General features: G+C 57.3%; 1 protein-coding gene across 1 annotated transcript in view; it reads right to left on the bottom strand.

Moving 5' to 3' along the window:
* Window positions 1-539: 539 nt before the first annotated feature.
* Sdc3 (syndecan 3) overlaps window positions 540-18,584 on the bottom strand; it is a 32,671-nt gene continuing 14,626 nt past the window's right edge. Inside the window, exons 2-5 of the mRNA XM_048352100.1 lie at window positions 6,216-6,333; window positions 4,268-4,878; window positions 2,543-2,834; window positions 540-1,744 (exon numbers count right to left, since the gene is read on the bottom strand). Of these exons, the coding sequence (XP_048208057.1) occupies window positions 1,578-1,744; window positions 2,543-2,834; window positions 4,268-4,878; window positions 6,216-6,333 (1,188 nt within the window). The 3' untranslated portion in view covers window positions 540-1,577. The remainder of the gene's footprint in view (window positions 1,745-2,542; window positions 2,835-4,267; window positions 4,879-6,215; window positions 6,334-18,584) is intronic.

Here is an 18,584-nt window from a genome sequence, read left to right on the forward strand (position 1 = left end):
TGGGATGGGTGGGTCTGAGGTCAGCCTGGTCAGGCTGGGGTGCAGAGGGCCCGGGCAGAGGCCCGCCCTCACAGGCACTTTGGAGACTTGTGTCCTGGGAGGCAGAGTCAGCCCCTGGCTCACAGCAGGAAGGGGAGGTGGGGAGACATGGAGCCAGAACTGCCCCCTCCACCTGGGCCTTTGGTCCTGAGAGAGCCAAGCTCCCTCCACAGCCTGGGCCATCTTCCTTCAGCCTTGGAAGAGCCTCATAGCCCTGTGTTGGGGACTGGCCTTGAGCCTCCCCTGTAAGCCACAGGAGGGAAGGAGGCAGCCAGGGATGAGGCCAGGCCCACAGGTACAAAGAGCCCTGAAAGGCTGTGGCAATGACCATCCCCCCCCCCCCCACCCCGCAACACACACACACTTCATTCCAGGAAAGGTGAGTGCCTCCTGCCTTCCTCCAGCACTAATGTGGTTTGTGTGCAGTGAGATTGTGCATCCCTGTGGGATTGTCTGAGGAGGCCGGGGGAGGGGAGAAGGGGGTGCGAAGAATGTGGCTGGTGTGGGCATCATGGTGGGGCATTGAGTGGAAACGGGGCAACTCCAGGTGACCCAATATGGGCTGAGTGCACCAGATTGATTCCACCTCCCCCGGGAGACTGAAAGTTTGGAGGCGCCATGTGTAGCATCCGATGTAAAAGGGGGGGAGGGAACAGAGAAGGAGGCCTGTGTGGTCATCTCCCCTTGTGACGATGACTCGTGGCTTGCATTGCGTGTTTGAGGGCTACTGGGGCAATGCGTCGGGAGGAGATGTGTGCGGGTTGTTGGTCTCAGTTGTCTGGGCAGTCAGGGCTACATATGATTTCCTGTCACGTGCTTCTGTCTTGGGTGTGAACATGGCAATGTGTGTAAAAAGTGGGCGATGGTATGGAGACCACTCACAGGAGAGATGCCAGCGTGGCCTCTCCCCGCCATGTGCTCTCGGGAAGCCACTCCCCAGGGGACAATGGAGAGAGGGGAGCAGCCTGGGTACATGTGCACTGGGCAAGGGAGAGGGGCAAGGGTCCTGCCACCAGGACAGGCTGGTGATCAAGGACACCCTCTCACCCAGGCAGAAAAAGGCCCTGGGACAAGAGCAAGAGGCTTCAGTGTCTGGATGATTTTGAGAGCTGTTTGCCACATATTGGTCCTGATGACCAGCCTGACTGCCTCTCTACCCCAGAAAGCAGAGCTTACCCAAGCCCTGCAGGGTGAGCAGGGGAGCAGATGGCCTGGGGCCAGCTCCCAGCCCTTCCCATGCTTCCACCAGCCAATCAGAAGCTTCCTTCCTCCTGTCCATCAGACATAAGGTCCCGAAGCCCCAGGCTGGTGGTGGTGGGAACAAGAGATGAGCGCGTCAGGGCACAGTCTGGGGCAGGTGGCAGTGCCCCGTTGCTCAGGGATGATCTGTGTGATGCTGGCAGCCCGGGCAGGTCTTGACAGGGAGGGCAGAGAAGAACTGGGGCTGGGCTCCCAACCCCAGGCCTGGGCTGCTGGGGCCAGCTGGGGACTGGGCAGGGGAAGGAGGTGTTGAGGCTGCAGGAGGCACTGTGGCTCCTCTAGGCATAGAACTCCTCCTGCTTGTCTGGCTTCTGGTACGTGACGCTCGCCTGCTTGGGCTCCTCCAGCGTGTAGCTGCCCTCATCCTTCTTCTTCATGCGGTAGATGAGCAGCGTGACCAAGAAGGCGGCGAACAGGGCACCCACCACACCGCCCACAATCACAGCTGTGGAGGAAGAGACGGAGGTCAAGGCCCTGGAGGGAGGAGGCTGAAGGCCCAGAGGTGGGAGCTGGGGTGGGGAGCAGGCTGGGGAGCCTGGGTCTGGGATTGGAATTTTCCGTGAAGCTGGACTCAGTCCCCCATTGCCAGGTCCTGGCCAGCCCCCGGTGCTCATCACCTAACACACTAACTCCTCATGCCAGTCCTGTGAGGGGCGCGGGGGTCCTCTCAAATGTGAGCCACGTCCGCCCTAAGCTGCGTTGCAGTTACATGATAGCAGGGAAAGAAAACACCCCTCCCGCCCAGGGATGACACCTCCTTGTAGCAGAAGCTTCTGGACAGATGTGCTCCTCAGAATCTATCTACCCGGTACAATAGGCCTCCCCAACTCTCCACCTGAGAGGGGAGCCCTGGAGAGATGGCAGCTGCCCCTAGATGGGGAGCCAGGATGGGACTCAGGCCAATGTAGCCCAACAGGTCCGAAGGGCTGTGGTCAAGGGCAGGTGAAGGTCAAGCCAAAGAATGGACCAGAAATTAGCCTCCTGGGACAACCAGAGTGCCCCAGGAAAGCTGGGATCAGAGAGCAGGAAGTGTCAGAGATGGAGATAAGATCAAGGTCAGACTGGGGAGGGCAAAGCTCGGGGGGAGGGGAGGACAAGGGAAGGGCAGTGCAGTTGGCTTCCTCCTATTTGGCACCCAGGAAACCCATGCCTTGAACACCTTTCTGGGTTCCAAGAGCAACATGAAGGCCTTAGCAGTGACACGCGGCGGGGGGGGGGGGGGGGGTCTGAGGCCAGGCCTTACCTACGAGGACCTCCTTCCGCTCCAGAATGCTCTTCTGAGGGAGCTGAGCAGCGGAGCTGCCCGAGTCGATGGCATTGTCTAGAAGGCCCGGGCCAGGGCGGGCGCCCTTGGGCAGCGTCCCAGATGGAGGTGACGGCTTGGCCGCGGGGACCTCCACGGCCACCACCTCGTTGGCTGCGTCAGGCTGTGTGGTCTCCTCCTCAGGCAGCTCGAAGTCCCCGCTGGGCCCCCCGCTCACCGGCACCTCTGGCTCCTCCCGGGCCGTGGTGAGGAAGGACTCGGGAGTCGGGGTCTGCAGAGAGAGTAGGGTGAGCCAAGCGCCAAGGTCCCCCACACAAGCCCACGCCACCAGTCCATCACTAAGCTAAGCACCCACCATACTTAGTGAGCAGCAGCCCTAGATTATGAGCCCGTGAAAGTATCATCATTACCCTGGATGATAATAAATTATGCTCAGAGAGGATCAGTGGCGTGCCTCCTAAGGACACACAGCTAGTAAGTGATAGCGGCAGAACTAAAACCCGAATGTCTCCAGTCCCACAGTCTGTGTTTCAAATCACTCTACCATGCTGCCTCTATTCTCAGTCCGGCTAACATCCTGTCCACTTCCTGTCCCCAGCACTTCCCCTCTGGGAAGTCCCCTTGGGGACTTCTGGTGTGCTTGAGCCTGTCCTCCACCCCACCCCTTCACCGGCGGCTGGGGCAGAGGTGAGGACCTTAGCCCAGAGTCAGCTGCAGAACATAACCTGTAGAGTCAAGTGCCCCTGGGGCCAGTGTGCTGGGAACCAGTGGCCACCAAGAGCAAAATGCCTGCCCCTTCCCTCTCTCCCTCCCCCCTCCCTCAGGACCAAAGTGAGGGCAGAGGGAGCCCTCAGGGCAGGCGGAAGCTGCTTTGCAGGGGGCATGGGAGGAAGGCCGGGGTGAGGCAAAGGCAGGCAGTATATGGGGGCTCCACCTGCAGCCCCGGTGGTCCTGGCTTCTGCCCAGTGCTGAGCTGGGCTATTGTTTCCCCTTCCTGCACGGCCCTCAGCTCATGGAAACACCAGGGGAAAGGCCTGCTCTTGGGGGTCTGGTGGGGGACTGAGGAACTGACACTCCCAGAGGAAGCTCCAAAGCAGAAGGCTTTAGTGCCTGCCCAGGGCCACCACATCCCCTCCATGTGTGCCACCCACAAGGGCCAGGCCTGATGCCCTCCCTCCCTGGCCATCTCTATCTTATCAACAGCCCCACCCCCGACCCCTGAAACACAAGCACATTAGCGGGAGTCCGCAGACCATGGGAGCTATGGCTTGTGTTCCAAACCCAACTCCACCACACACTATGGAGCCTCCAAAAGGTGTCTTCCACTCCCTGGGCTTTGGCTGCCTCTTCCGTAGAAGGAATTGATGGCAGTGCCCCCCACAGGTGGGCATGAGGAGGGCACAAGGAAAGCTCTGAGAGTCAGGGCCAGGCGCAATCCACCAGGGAGCTAAGGGCCGGCCAGTTCTACAGCCAGAGAATATCAGGACAACACACACACACACACACACACACACACACACACACACACACACACCTACCCCCCATCCCTGATCACCCTGCCTAAGGGCAGCCGCAGCTCTCTCCTCCCGGGACTGCATGCAGCCTGGTTCTCTGGCCCCTCTGCCCCTGCCCGGTCCAGCCCAGCACCGTCCAACCCTCGCCTAGCCCTGCCCCCCTCCGCTCTCCCGCCCAGGCCTCACCCACCTGAGCCACCTCCGTGGGACCAGGGACGGTAGTCCCCAGGGGCAGGGTTATGGTCTTGATTACATCAGGCTCCTGGGTGGTGGCTGGCCGCGGAAGAGCTCTGGGCCGGGAGGTAGCTGTGCTGACCAGCCTGGGTGTCGGGGCCTCTGTGTCCAAGTCGGCCACCGTGGTGGGCGGAGAGGGCACCGCTGGGGTGGTGGCCTGGGCTGTGGCGGCCGTGGTCAGTGGGAGAGGCAGCAGCCTCCGCGTGCTGGTGGTCCTCACAACCGCAGCGGTGGCTGTAGCCGGGGCGGCTGCGGGGGAGCTGGGGATGGTGGTGGCTGCTGTGGTGGGGGCCGTGGCCATGGTCAGGGCCTCCGTGGTGGTGGTGGCGGCAGCGGCCGTGGCGGCCATGGTGGTGGCTCTCTGGCTGGGCTCTTCTGGGGCCTCCGTCACCACTGGGGGACTGGTGACTGGCTCTGGACTGGGTTGCTCAGAGGGGAGCTCTTCAAATGGGGAGCCCACTGGCTGGACGTCCTCTGTGGGCAGCACCGCAGGTGTGGTGGGCGTGGCCAGGGCCACGTCAGGGCCAAACCGCATGGCCGTCTCAAGGCCCGACTCCTGCTCGAAGTCTGAGGGGTGGGAAGAGGAAGCATACTGGGGAGCGAGGCGGGTGTGAGGGCCGTGTACGGCCATGATGGGACACCCCAATCCCTCCCTGCCCCATGTTCCCAGGAACACACGAGGGAATGGAGGAAATCCGGCCACTGTCTCTTCACTAGCCCAAAATCTTTCAGGGGCCACCACTGCCAGGAAGCCTTCCCTGATTAGTCTAGCCCAGCAGGCCTGAGCTAGCAACCGAGGCTCCATCTGGCCACCGATTTCAGTGGGGGTTAAAGGAGTGACCAAGGGACACACCCAACATGAGTTCACGGCAGTGGGTCACTATGCCCCTTGCCCTTCCCAGGCCAGGAAAGACCACAAGAGAGGACGAACCGGGCTGGGAATATGGCCTAGTGGTAAAGTGCTTGCCTCGTATACATGAAGCCCTGGGTTCGATTCCTCAGCACTACGTATATAGAAAAAGCTGGAAGTGGTGCTGTGGCTCAAGTAGTAGAGTGCTAGCCTTAAGCAAAAGGAAGTCAGGGACCGTGCTCAGGCCCTGAGTTCAAGCCCCAGGACTGGCAAAACAAAACAAAACAAAACAAAACAAGTGAGGACAAACCTGGGCCACCTGACTGACTTGGCACCAGATGGTTGAAGGAGCTTGGAGGGAGGTGAAATGACTAAGTGAGGACCGGGTGGGGAGGAGTGTGAAGGGGTGGGGCGGGCAAGCTTGGGAGCAGAGATGTAACCCTTTAGGAAGGATTTCTACCAAGATTTTTTGAAGCACAGGTCTAAAGAAGCCAGCTGGAAAGGACACTAGAAGCCAGGGCTGTGGCAGCCACTTCTGAAGTATACAGACCTCATGTGTCACATCAGACACTTCCGGACCCCTCATGGGGCCACCTCAGCCACCGCCTTCAGCGACCACTTCCAGAGCTCAGGCACCAGCAGCCCCTCTGCATCCCTGTCTTAACCCTGCCCTTGGCCACAGTGGATTGGGCACCGGAGGAGCCAATCAAACTGTCTCTGCTGAGGATTTGCCAGAGGCAGCTGAGCTCCTCCACATGGATGGGGCAGTGCCAGGGACACTGGCTTAGGTGGGAGTCCCTGTGTGCCAGGGGAAAGGGAACAGAGCCTCAGAGACAAGAGGCCAAGGAGAGCTGGGAGCCCAAGGCTCTATTCCTCCCTGGCCTGCTCCCCCCACCTCACCCCCATGCTCTGCCTCCTCAATCCCAGAGGCCGTTTGACCTCCGTACAGTGGGATGACTCCAGTGGGCCTAAGTAGACTCCTGGAGACTAAGTAGACTCCCAGGTGCGGAAGGGTCATTACTGACAGGTGGGGAGACCCCAGGGAGGTACTTACAGCCCGAGCCTGACCCTGAATAGAGGCCGTCCAGTTCATCATCAGGAAAGGAGTCATCATCCCCGGAGCCTTCGAGGTCCACGGGCCGCTCGAAGTTCTCACTGCGCCAGCGCTGAGCCTAGTGGGGTAGAGACAGACACGGGGTCAGCACCAGAGGCCAGCGGTCTGGGCAGGCCATGGGACATCCATGTGGGCAACAGAGCCAGAAGCTGGCTAGTGGCCACTTCCTACCCACTCAGGGGCCAGGAAGCAGATGCTTGATGACCACCACTAGGGACTCCTGGCTGCCCCTCGACCTGAACCAGAGCCCCTGCGGAGAAGAACCAGTGATGAGTTTGAGGCTGAGACCCATTGCCTCCTAAATGTGAAGAACATTGACTGGTTGGAGACCACTGCCACGCTGAGTTGTGAAGACAAAGATTCACATGCAGTGCACTGATTCACATGTAGTACACTGATTCATATGCAGTGCACTGATTCACAGAGCACACTGATTCACACGCAGCGTACTGATTCACACGCAGTGCACTGACACACGCAGTGTGCTGATTCACAGAGCACACTGACTCACGCAGTGCACTGATTCACACAGAATACTGATTCACATGCAGTGCACTGATTCACACAGAATACTCTGATTCACACATAGTTCGCTGATTCACAGAGCACACTGACTCACACACAGTGCACTGATTCACACAGAATACTCTGATTCACAACAGTGCGCTGATTCACATCTAGTACACTGATTCACAGATGGTGCACTGATTCACACACAGTGCACTGATTCACACAGAGCAGATTTATTTACACACAGTGTACTGATTCATACACAGTGCACTGATTCACATGCAGAGCACTGATTTACACAGTACAGATTCAGAGTGCACTGATTCACATATAGTAGAGTGAGTCACTGCAGTACAGTAATTCACAGGTAGTGCAGTGATTCTCATGCAGTACAGAGATTTGCACACAGCACGGGGGCAAATCTGCACGCAGTACAGTTATTCACACAGTGCAATGATCATCACACAGTGCAGTGATTCCCACATGGCACAGTGATTCACAGGCAGTGCAGTGATTCACGGGAAGTGATGAACACACTTAGTGTGCAGCCAGGTGCTCCACCAAGGCAATAAAGGGCTGGGATGTGATGAGATCCAATCTTGTCTTGGGGTAGTAAGTGGCACCCCAAATTCTTTATCAGACAGCCATGGGTACAGGGAGGTGTGGGGTCCAAGAGGGAAGGAGTTTGAGGGGTGGAAGAAGGAATAGGAGAGCTTGTGGTGTCTTCCCAGACAGGAGATAGGCTCTGGCCTCAACTGCCTCACTGCAGCCCAAGGAACAAATTCAGTGTGGAACCCACTGACTACTTCCAAGGCCAGCCTGCTTCTTCTCCAAAGCTCTAATTCACCAGACCCCTGCCTCCTCCCTGAGCCCGAGCCCAGAAAGCCCAAGTGGGGATTTGGCTCTGACTCTGTCCCCACACCTGGAACTCTGTAGTTGGAGCCAGCACTAGGGACTTCAGAGGCAGGGCTACAGATGCCAGGGAGGGGCGGGCATGGCTCTACTCTGCCACCAGCCGAGTCTGCCACAGTCCTCACCAGTGAGAGCCTTCAGGGAAATGTTGGGGGAGGGGAGTAATAAACTTCTGGTGCTAGGATTTGAAGCATGTCGTGTTGGAATCATCATCCATGGAATGGAGAGAGCAAGGCAATCTCACACAGGGAACAGAAGAAGCACAGGCTCCGAGATGGGGAGACGCAGCCAGCGCCCTTACAACTGGCCTGCTTGCCCTCCAGCCTCACCCATCAGTTGAGGTTAGAAAAGCAGTGAGGGGGGCGGGGGAGGACATCACAGGAAGCTGTCTGTGTCTAGATGGTGACTTTCTCTTGGAAGCAGGTCGTTTTTAACCCGGACTGCACATTGGTTGAACCCAGAGGTCCGGGAGGTCTCAGTGCAGAGCTCCTGCAAGGCATGAGGGGCAGGGAGGGCCGTGGAAGGTGAGCGAGCACGAGAGGGCTGGACTGGCCTCTCGCACGCTGGCCGCGGATGGGCCCTCCTGGACTTTGTATAATACAGAGAGAGAAGAATCTCAATCCTGGCTTCCTGTCCCCAGCTCCCAGCACCTGTTCCCAAGTCCTACCCAGCCCAGCCAGGGCTAGACGCCAGGAGATACCCCTCATGGTCCGCGCATGCGCACATACACACGTCACACACATCTCAAAGTAATGAATTAATCAGTATTTACTTTCTGCCAGTGAGTCATGGAGTGGAACAATTAGTGTAATTGCTCCCGTGACTAATCGCTGGGTCTTCCTTCTTTGTAGGCATTCCAAGAGCTCAGAACAGCCATTGTCCAACTTCCACCAGCTCCCACCTCTGCCCAGAACAAATCCCCAGCACCCAGGCTCAGGGAACTCGAAGGTCCCCCCCACCCCCCCCCAACAAGTACCCTGGGACTTGATACCTGCCTCTCCAGTTGTTCAGAAAGCTGCCTGACTGGAGAAAAGTGAAGGAAGAGGTCATATTGTCAAAAAAAGAAATGTACCCATAGCCAGGAGCTGGTGGCTCACACCTGTAATCCTAGCTTCTCAGGAGGCTTAGATCTGATCATCATGGTTCAAAGCCAGCCCAGGCAGAAAAGCCCATGTGACTCTTATCTCCAATTAACTACCAGAAAACCAGAAGTTGCACTGTGGCCCCAAGTGGTAGAGCACTAGCTTTGAGTGGAAAAAGCTCAGGAACAGTGCCCAGACCCTGAGTTCAAGCCTCACAACCAAAAATAAAGAAGAGAGAGAAAAAAAGAGAAATGTACCCATTACATGACTTAGGGCATGGTAATTAACCCCTTTGTACAACACTTTAATAATGCCAATAAAATAATACTCAAAAGAAAGATAGAAAGCAGCCTGAAGTCACACTGCAGGACTGGGCCACAGCAGAAACCACTCGTTCTGTCCTTACAGGCAGGCCAGGAAGTGGCTAGCAGCCCACTAGCCGGGAGGATGGAGTAGAAACAGTCTGTAGTTCCTGGGACCCCCAAGCTGATACAATGGTAAGTCAAAGCAGGAAGTCCTCAAGAGCCCCCATTTCCTAGTGGCCAGTACTAATGTTAGTCCCTAACCCTGCTTCTAGGTAGACACCACACCACACTCAGAGATGCAGCGAGAACACACACACAGCCACATAGCCACCTAAAGGCGGCCCCAGAAAGCACAGCATGCCACGTGGCTTTGGGGCTCCAGAAGCAGGAGCATGGGAGGGAAGCAGTGTGAGGGGACATGTCTGTCTGGCTCTGAGGTTGACGGACAGCCCAGAGCCGCCTGTGAACCCATCAGCCTCTACTCAGGTAGCTCTCACCTAGATACTATTCATCCCTAGCTCAGTAGCCATCGACATGACAACGGTTACCATGACGACCATCTCCTCAGTGCTAAGGACCAGGAGCTCCAGCTCCCTACAGAGAAGCCAGTGAAGAGAGGGAGAGATTGTGGAGGCATGGAGGATTGGGGGGACATGCACAGGGCAGGGATGAAGAAGCAGAGGGCAGGAGGAGGTGGGAGCTGACAGGCTTGGGGGAAAGGGGAAGGCAGGGCTGAGAGGGGGTGAGACAGAGGAAGGAGGGAGGGAGGCAGAGGGGAGAATTCTCTCGCATCTTAATTTAGCCTCCCATGGAGACGTGGAAGCTGGGGAGAGGCTACCTTCCGTGATTTTCCAAACCTGCCTGTAAGAGAACCTTCTTTCCCAATAATAACCAGGGGAGGCAGGGGGGGAGGAGGACTCACCCTGGAAGGCTGGGAAGCTTGATGGTGGGATATCTGGACCAGTGAGGTGGAGTCCCCCCCCCCAGGACTGCTAAGTGTGGCTCCCAGAAGATGGGGGGGGGGAGGACCGCCTGAGAGCATTAGAAGCCACACAGTGCCCGAGGGGGGTGACAGAGAGCTTCTGATCCCTCAATGACCCTGTATTTGAATAATTTCATGCATAATGAGCACCATTACCATGGCACTGCCTTAACTAAATCCAAATGCCCAGCACCTTCTCCCTCTGTAAACCCCACCCTCCTGTACCCGACACCCACACACCCAGTGCACACACTCACATGCATGCACACACATGTGTACCCACACAAAGCAGCTGAAAGAGGACATAGCCCAATATCACCTGTACATACAGGAGATACACCCCAGCGGATACACTTATCTCTATCCACCCAATGCACACTTATACACATAGAAACTGATGAAAGATAGAGTCAGTGTGATATCAGCTACTGATATCACATGTACATACTACACTCCCAAGTGTACACACACATAACACAATGGTAAATATAGCCCAGTGGCACATTCATACACTACACATTTACACTTAAGAGCACTATTTACTAAGCCCAGTCTACCTACCCACTGAAGCTTCTTGACCATACAGACCAACATACAGCCCCTGTCTAATCTAGAGTCCCTCAACTGCACGTGTGCCCTAGGAGGTTCACAGATGCACACTCTATCTTCATGTCACACATCTCACAGATGCCCCACACAAACCTCCACAAAGACTGTGGCCACATGCTTCATTCACTCACCTCCCCCAAGGCCAAATTAGACCCAACCTCATACACGCCTCCATGCGCAGCCCCTGTGCACAGCCCCACGTGCACACACATGCACGCACACGCCTCCATGCACAGCCCCTGTGCACACCCCCATGCACACACACATGAATGCACATGCTTTGATGCTTAGCCCCTTTGCACGCCCCATGCACACACATGCATGCACATCTCTATGCACAGCCCCTGTGCATGCCCCATGCACACACACTCACACCTCCATGCACAGCCCCTGTGCACACCCCCATGCACACACACACATGCACGCACAGGCCTCCATGCACAGCCCCTGTGCATGCCCCATGCACATGCATGCACACACATGCATACCTCTATGCACAGCCCCTGTGCACACCCCATGTATGCACACACATACACACACAGGCCTCCATGCACAGCCCCTGTGCACACCCCCATGTATGCACACACATACACACACAGGCCTCCATGCACAGCCCCTGTGCACACCCCCATGCACACACATGCACACACAGGCACACACAGGCCTCCATGTACAGCCTCTATGCATGTGCCCCATGCACATGCATGCACACACACATGCACACCTCTATGCAGTCCCTGTGCACACCTCCATGCATGCACACACCTCCATGCACAGCCCCCGTACACACCTACATGCCAGACCCCCACACACCTCCAGGCATGTCCTCACACCTCCACGCACACCTCATCCACATCTACATGCACACTCAAGCATGCCTCCATGCACAGCCCCAGCACATGCCTCTATGCACACCTCTGTGCACACTTACGTACACCTCCATGCACGACCTCTATGAAAACCCACATACAGATCCATGCATGCCTGCACACTCCCACACACTAATATGCACATCCCTGAGCATAGCCCCCCACCTCCCCACACCCATGCACAGGCTTGGTTCCTAATCCACACATCACTGCTACACGCTGCTGCCTTTACCTGGAACACAAATACCTCCTTCCCTCCTTACATCCCACATCTACACACACAGGCCCAGGCTGCCCTCTGGGAAGCCGCCACCTGCCCCTGCCACTCTAGGGGAGATGCCCAGTGGCAGCACCTCCACGCAGCCGCCCAGGGCCCTGCCCACAGTCTGCCACTGAGGACCAGGCCGAGGCAGGGAGCCCCACACACCTCCTCCAGCGCGCCTCCCCCAGCCGGCTAGGATCCCATCCCACCGATGCAGACACTGAGACTGGCTTAGCAGAGATGCGGGCGGGTGGGGGGGGGGGGCTCTTCCGAATGTTCTTGCCCACGCATCGCTGCTCACTCAGGCTCAGCATTCTTACACAATCCCACTCACACCTGCATAGCATGGAGTCAGTCACACCCACTCCAGTACGCAGCACGCCCTCCTGCCTCCACCTGCTGCCCCTCCATGTCTCTGACTCGGCACCCACCTGCCAGATGCAGCCCTTCTCCCCGCTCCCCCCGACACCAGCAGGCATGTGTGTACACACACTGTCAGGTGAGAAGCAGCATTCTCTCAATAAGCCGTCTTTCCTGCTAGCCATGGGGGCTGAGCCACACCCCACAGTGGCACACTGCATAAGAACAGCTGGCAGCTGCCCAATGTCCTGGGGCTGGGGTGGGGAAGGGGCCAATCGATGTCACTGTCCCCCACCTCTGCTCCCTCCCAGGGAGGCACCGGCCTCCATCTCAGCCCCCTCCTCAAGCCACTGGCCAAATGTGGGGGGCTCCCGCTGCCCTCCACATCCACAGCTTGGTGGGAGGGGAGGGGGGAGGGGGGAGGGGGATAGCACAGCACAGGGGCCAAGGCAGCCCCATCTCTCAGCACTCTGCTTCCTCCTCCGAAATGGGGGAGGTCGGAGGAGGCAGCTCAGAGGAGCTGCTGTGCAAATTAAATAGGATCATAGGATTGTGCTGGCAACAGGTAGAACCCAGCGAGAGCAAGCAGGCCGGGGAAAGGAAGGCAGCCCTGGTTCTCAACAGTCACGTGATCTCAACTTGCTCCTCAGGTGCGCAGACTTTGTGTCAATCAGCGGATATAGTTGAACTCATCATGGCCCAGAGAGGGCAGGGGGCACTGCCAAGGCCACACAGCAAGGGAGAGGGCAGAGAGAGAAAGGGCACGTGTGCGCGCACGCGCGTGCACACACACACACACAAATTAGGTCAGCTGGCAGGGGGCCGGGTGCCCAGCAGCCCTGTGCCACACTTGTCAGGCCAAAGCTAGAACAGAATCAAGTGTAATTAGTTTTGCAAGAGCTTCCTTCCCCTAATTACCCAGACTTGGGCACCAATGTCCTGGTGACCAGAGATGGGGGGGAAAAAATTGTGAGCAATTGACTGGGAGCCCAGCTTTAGGCTCAGACAGTCTAAGGTTCGAGTTTGAGCAGCCTGCTCAGCCTCTCAGAGCCTGTCTTGTTCGGTGAAAACAACGAGAACTCTGACTTCACACAACCACTGTGACAAGCAACGGGGTCCGCGCACCCCAAGCCGTGCTGGCTGCCGGGCACACAGTGGCAGCTCGCACATTTTTGGCTAGTTATCTCCAGGGCATGTGTTATCCAGAGGGGACCTGTAGTTTAGGCTAAACTAAGCCCTAGAAATCTGGTTGCTTCTCCTCCCGATTTAGAAACAGAGGTGGAGAGTGGAGAGAGCCTGAGAAGAGCGGCGAGCGGATGGGCTGGGATCGGCCCCAGGAGCAGCCCGCTGAGAAGGAACGCTGTTTGTGTAAAGACACACCGTGCTGCTGACTAGCCCACTGGCTCCTGAAGCAGGCTCGGCAGTGGGGGGCGGGGAGAGTTCTCTGGATCCTGATAGACTCTGTCCCCAAAAGGCCCTCCGTCCGTCCTGTGAGAACTCGGTGCCCCTTACGCTCGACAGCTCCACCCTGGAGACCCAGAGGATCACGGCAGGAATGTGGGCTGGGGCCAGGCGCCCTGGCAGCCAAGGGGGCAGCACAATGGTCGGCCTGGATGGGGACAGAGACACCTCCGTCCCCACCCCTCCCAGTCACAGCTGTCCTGTCGGGGCACCAGTCCTGTTTCCGCTTCCCCTCCCCCCATCCCTGCCTGGGAGGAGAGGGTCCCAGGGCCTCCAGCGAGAGCGGTAGGTCAGGGAGGGGCAGGGTGAGGTGGTCATAGGCCTCTGATGACTTGGGCAGTCCCCTCCCCAAACAGAGCCAGACCTCTGCCTTCCACTCCCCACACTCCTGTATTCACACCGGAAGGCCATCTCCCTGCCTTGTCTTCCCCACACACACACCCCAAGGCAGCTCAGAGAGCAGAGAACAATACTTTGGGCCCTGGCATCCTGGCCAGGGGCTCTGCAAAGCAAGTCCTGTCAGCAGAGGCCTCCCTCCACACCTCCCCTGCCTCCCATCCTCCCCAGCCCCTTCCCACCATGCACCCCCATGAGCCAGTAGCTCAGCTCAGGAGGCCAGACCACCCCCACCCCCCACCGAACAGACACACACCCACTTCCTCAAGCTCATTTTTCCTCAGCTCCATTTGTAAAAGATATCAAGCCTGTGCAACAGTCAGGACCTTTCTGAGTCAGACACCCTACAATTCAGTCCTTGGATTCAGGAGATCCAGGGCAACTCTATTCATAACAAATGGTAAAGAGGAATAACCTACATACCCAACACCTGGGGACGGTCACAGGAAGATGCAACCATCACGTGGAACAGTATGCAGCTGTCGGTGTCACGTCCACACTGCCTAATCATGTCTAAAAGACCTGAGTAAGCACAGAAAGCCTCTTTCTTAGCCTCTTTCTTTCCCTCTTTCTTTTCTTTTTTTTTTTCCTGTTGTGGGGCTTGAACTCAGGGACTGTGCACTGTTGCAGAGCGCTTTTGCTCGAGGCTAGTGCTCTACTACTGTGAACCACAGTTCCAATTCTGGATGTCTGGTGATTAGTTGGAGACATGAGTCATATGGTCTTTCCTGCCCAGCCTGACTTCAAGCTGTGATCCTCAGGTCTCAGCCTCCTAAGTAGCTAGGATTACAGGCCTGAGCCACCAGCACCTAACTTGGTTTCCTTAAAAAAAAAAAAAGGCTGGGAATGTGGCTTAGCGGTAGAGTGCTTGCCTGCCATGCATGAAGGCCTGGGTTTGATTCCTCAGTACCACATAAACAGAAAAAGCCAGAAGTGACACTGTGGCTCAAGTGGTAAGAGCACTAGCCTTAAGCAAAAGAAGCCAGGGACAGTGCCCAGGCCCTGTGTCCAAGTCCCAGGACTGGCACACACACAAAAAACAACGTTTTTTAAAAGAATATTCAAGGTGGAGAAACAGTGGGTGCTGACTGGCAGGCACAGGACACCGGGGCCACCAGAGGAGATCACTAGATTGTTCTGTCCCCCCATGCCTGGGTGGCCTTGGGTGGACACTGACTCCCAGCCTGTCCTTCAGGGTGAAACAGAGGTAATGAACCTCCTCTGGGGAGCAGAGGCTGGGCATGCAACAGAGCGCAAGCGCTCCACGAGGGCCAGCCATTACCACTGGGCCCCTCAGTCACTTTACACAGTGGGCTGCAGGCACACTGGAAGTCGGTCCTGCGCTAATGCACCTGCTGCCCAGGTGGGCTCCAGAGCTGGAGCCCTCCGAAGGCCCCAGAGCTCTGGGGAGGGAGGTCGCGGGCAGGTCTCATCTTCTCTCAGTACCTTCTGAACTTTCCAGCACAGGCTCCCAGCGCCTTTATCACCACACTCCTCTTCCAGACTCCGTGCATTCTGGTTTTCTTTAAAAAAAAAACAGAACTCCCCATCCTTCTTCTTCCTGACACTGGTTGGGCTGCGTGCCACCCTCCAGCAAAAACTGACAGCAGAGAGAAGGACAGGGGCTGGGAGGGCTTCTGGCGGCACGGCCAGGGGCCTGGCTCCCTCCCCGGGCATTGCCTGTCTGGCCACCACACTCTGGCCCATGGCACAGACGGCCCCGCCGCCTCCTCCACCAGACAGGGCAGGCCTAGTTGGCTCAAAGCACAGACCAGTCACCCAACAGCTGCCTACCCAGGCTCCTGTAGGCACACAGCCCCGCCTGGGAGCACCAAGCCCCTCCTCAGTATCTGCTGGGATGCTCCACCCCTCCCGGCCACCTGCCCTCCTGCACGTTCCTCCTGGGCTGCTGGCCTTGTGCCAGTGCCAAGGAGCAGACCACCCACGGAGGCCTGATTTCCAGACCCACAGAGCACAGCTCTGCTCAGCCTGTCCCCGCACCTTGGGACATGCTCCCCCCACCCCTAGGTGAAGAGTTCACCAACACCACCAGCACGGACCGAGTACCTATTGTGTGCCAAGCACTCCTCAGAAATCTCCCAGACAGGTGCATGTTCTCAGTACCTCTGCGGCTGGGGTGGGGTGCAAGGTCACACATACACTAACCACTTCCCTGGCCCACACCATGCTGTCACGTATGAGGGGTCACCAGCCTGTCCCCCTGGCCCTGGAAAGCAGGCTCTGAGACCAAGCGTGTGCACTGCTGGTCGCAAACAGGACCGTTGCTCTGTGCCTCTCCTAACACCTGGTCCACAGATGCCCTCATGGGTTAGGTCAGCCCCTGGGCCCACTCCTTGTTTCTCCTCACAAACCCCTACTGGTGAGAGACTATTACGGCTACTTTACAGAGGGGCAAACCAAGGCTCAGAGAGATGAAGCAAGTGACCGTTGGTCAGGCACCTGTGAGAGACCTGGGTTTGAGCCCAGTATTAGCTGAGCAGCCCCACCTACCACCCCGAAATATCCATCCACAGGTGCCTTTGGGTTTGCACCTCCAGTCTCTGTAAATGTCCTTGTCTATAAACACAGGCCCTAGACTACACAGACTAACCCGTGTGCAGCCATGTGTCCTGTCCTCGCTTCCAGAGGCCAAACTGGTGCCTGGTTGAGTCCCTCCCCCTCACCAGCCCTCAGTTTCCCCTCCTATAAAATAAAGCTGATGGTTCTGAGGCCATGTGATACAGCTGGCAGATAAGGGGCAGTTGCAGGAGCCAGAACACACCAGTGCCCTTGCTCCGAGGCACCCCTCTGGTCACCAGAACACTCCCCCCCCGCCAGGTGACCTCCACCCTGCTCTGTAAACACAGGCTGATCCTCAGGACTCACTGCCTGCAGTACGCATGTGCGCATCTCTCCAGTGTCTGGTCTGAGTCGGCCCCAGGCCCTGGGCCAGTACCCAGGTCTGTGTGGTCACTCCTGCATCCCAAGACCAGGCTATTTCTGGAGCAGGTCAGACACCACCAGTGTTTGTTCAGTAAGTACTGGGGTTGAGATGAGCCCCACACCCCTACACCCCCGCTTCCTGCCCCATTGCTATGTGACCCCGGCCAGCCCTGTCCTCCTCTGACCCTCTGTCTCCCATTGTAAGACCAGGTATTATTGGTCAAGGGCGCTCCTCTGGCCCCTCCAAAACCCAGCCATGAGGACCACACTAAGTGAGGGAGAGGAAGGAGTAACAAACTAATTCCAGCAGGTTTGGTCTATGCAAATCACATGCAAAAACATGCAGATCAGTAGGCAGGTGTCTGTAGAGACTCCACTTCCACTTACTCAGCACCCCTGGGCCTGGGCCGCTGCTGACATTGTTACAGGGAGGAGTGGGCTCCTTACTCCTAGACCCAGAGGCCGGGGGGCTTTGCCAGAGGGCAGTGAGTCAGCTGGAGGTTGGAGGAGTTAAAAAGAAGGGGTACAAGGAAGGGAGGAAGGGAACCAGTGGCAGGGAGGGGCTAGGAGATAGATCCTGGTTCCATGACTGGGTACTGCATGCCTAGGACCAGCCGCAAAGGCTGAGGGGGGTGGTGGCAGAGAGGACACCAGGTTGGAGGACTCAACTGTCTGGCCCCTCAGCTTCCTCTGGGAGACGACCCAGCTTTCCCAGAAGCCCTGGGAGGCCCCCAGACCTGAGATCTCCCCAGGCACACAGTCAGCCTCTTGAGACCATACCACACACACACATAGGCACATCTCTCTCTCTCTCTCTCACACACACACACACACACACACACACACGCACACCACACACTGTGCATAGCCTCTACGAAGTGGGCTGGGCTTGCTCACCCTCCTGTAGTTGGGTTATTTATAATCAATGTGAACTCACACCTCCAAGCCTCCACCCCCACCTCCCGCCCAGAGCTGTTCCACTTCTAGGGACAGAACAAGCCAGCCTCAGATGATCTGAGCTAGAAAGGCCTCCAGGATTCCCCTCACTGTGGTCCAGAAGGAACACTGAGGAACACAGCAAAGGACTCCAGATAGAAAGAACAAGGGGAGAGACAAAGAGCTCTGCCTAGGGCCACCCATGTAGGTGCCTCCAGCCCCCAAGAGAGAGCTAAGGGTGCCCCAGGTGGGGTTTGGAGGAGAGGACTAGTGAGCTGGCCTTTACACTGCATCTCCTGGAAGCCAGGCCAATTACCAAAGTAAGCAGGGCCTCTGAAGCTAGAAGACCTGGGTGCCGATCCCAACTCTGGCCTTCAATAGCTGTGCAGCCCTGGGCAAGGAACTCTACCTCTCTGAGTCATAATGACAGCACTTCTGAAAGATGAGATGGTCGGAAGATCTTGGTCCAGAGCCTGCACACCTCTCAGCTTGGCATCCCAAGGCCAGCTGCGTGCCCTGAGACTCAGTTCCTGAAAAATGGGACAGCAACCTCGACCAGAGGCAGGCAGTGGTTCTCACACACAGCCGGTGGCTAGCAGGCAGATTTCGTCCTCTTTTCTTCCTCAGGGGGTGGAGTAGGATGTGAGTCCCACCACCCAGCATCTCCCCACAAACTCTTTAC

Source organism: Perognathus longimembris, chromosome 7 (genome assembly GCF_023159225.1).
Source record: "Perognathus longimembris pacificus isolate PPM17 chromosome 7, ASM2315922v1, whole genome shotgun sequence".
Taxonomy (NCBI): Eukaryota; Metazoa; Chordata; class Mammalia; order Rodentia; family Heteromyidae; genus Perognathus; species Perognathus longimembris.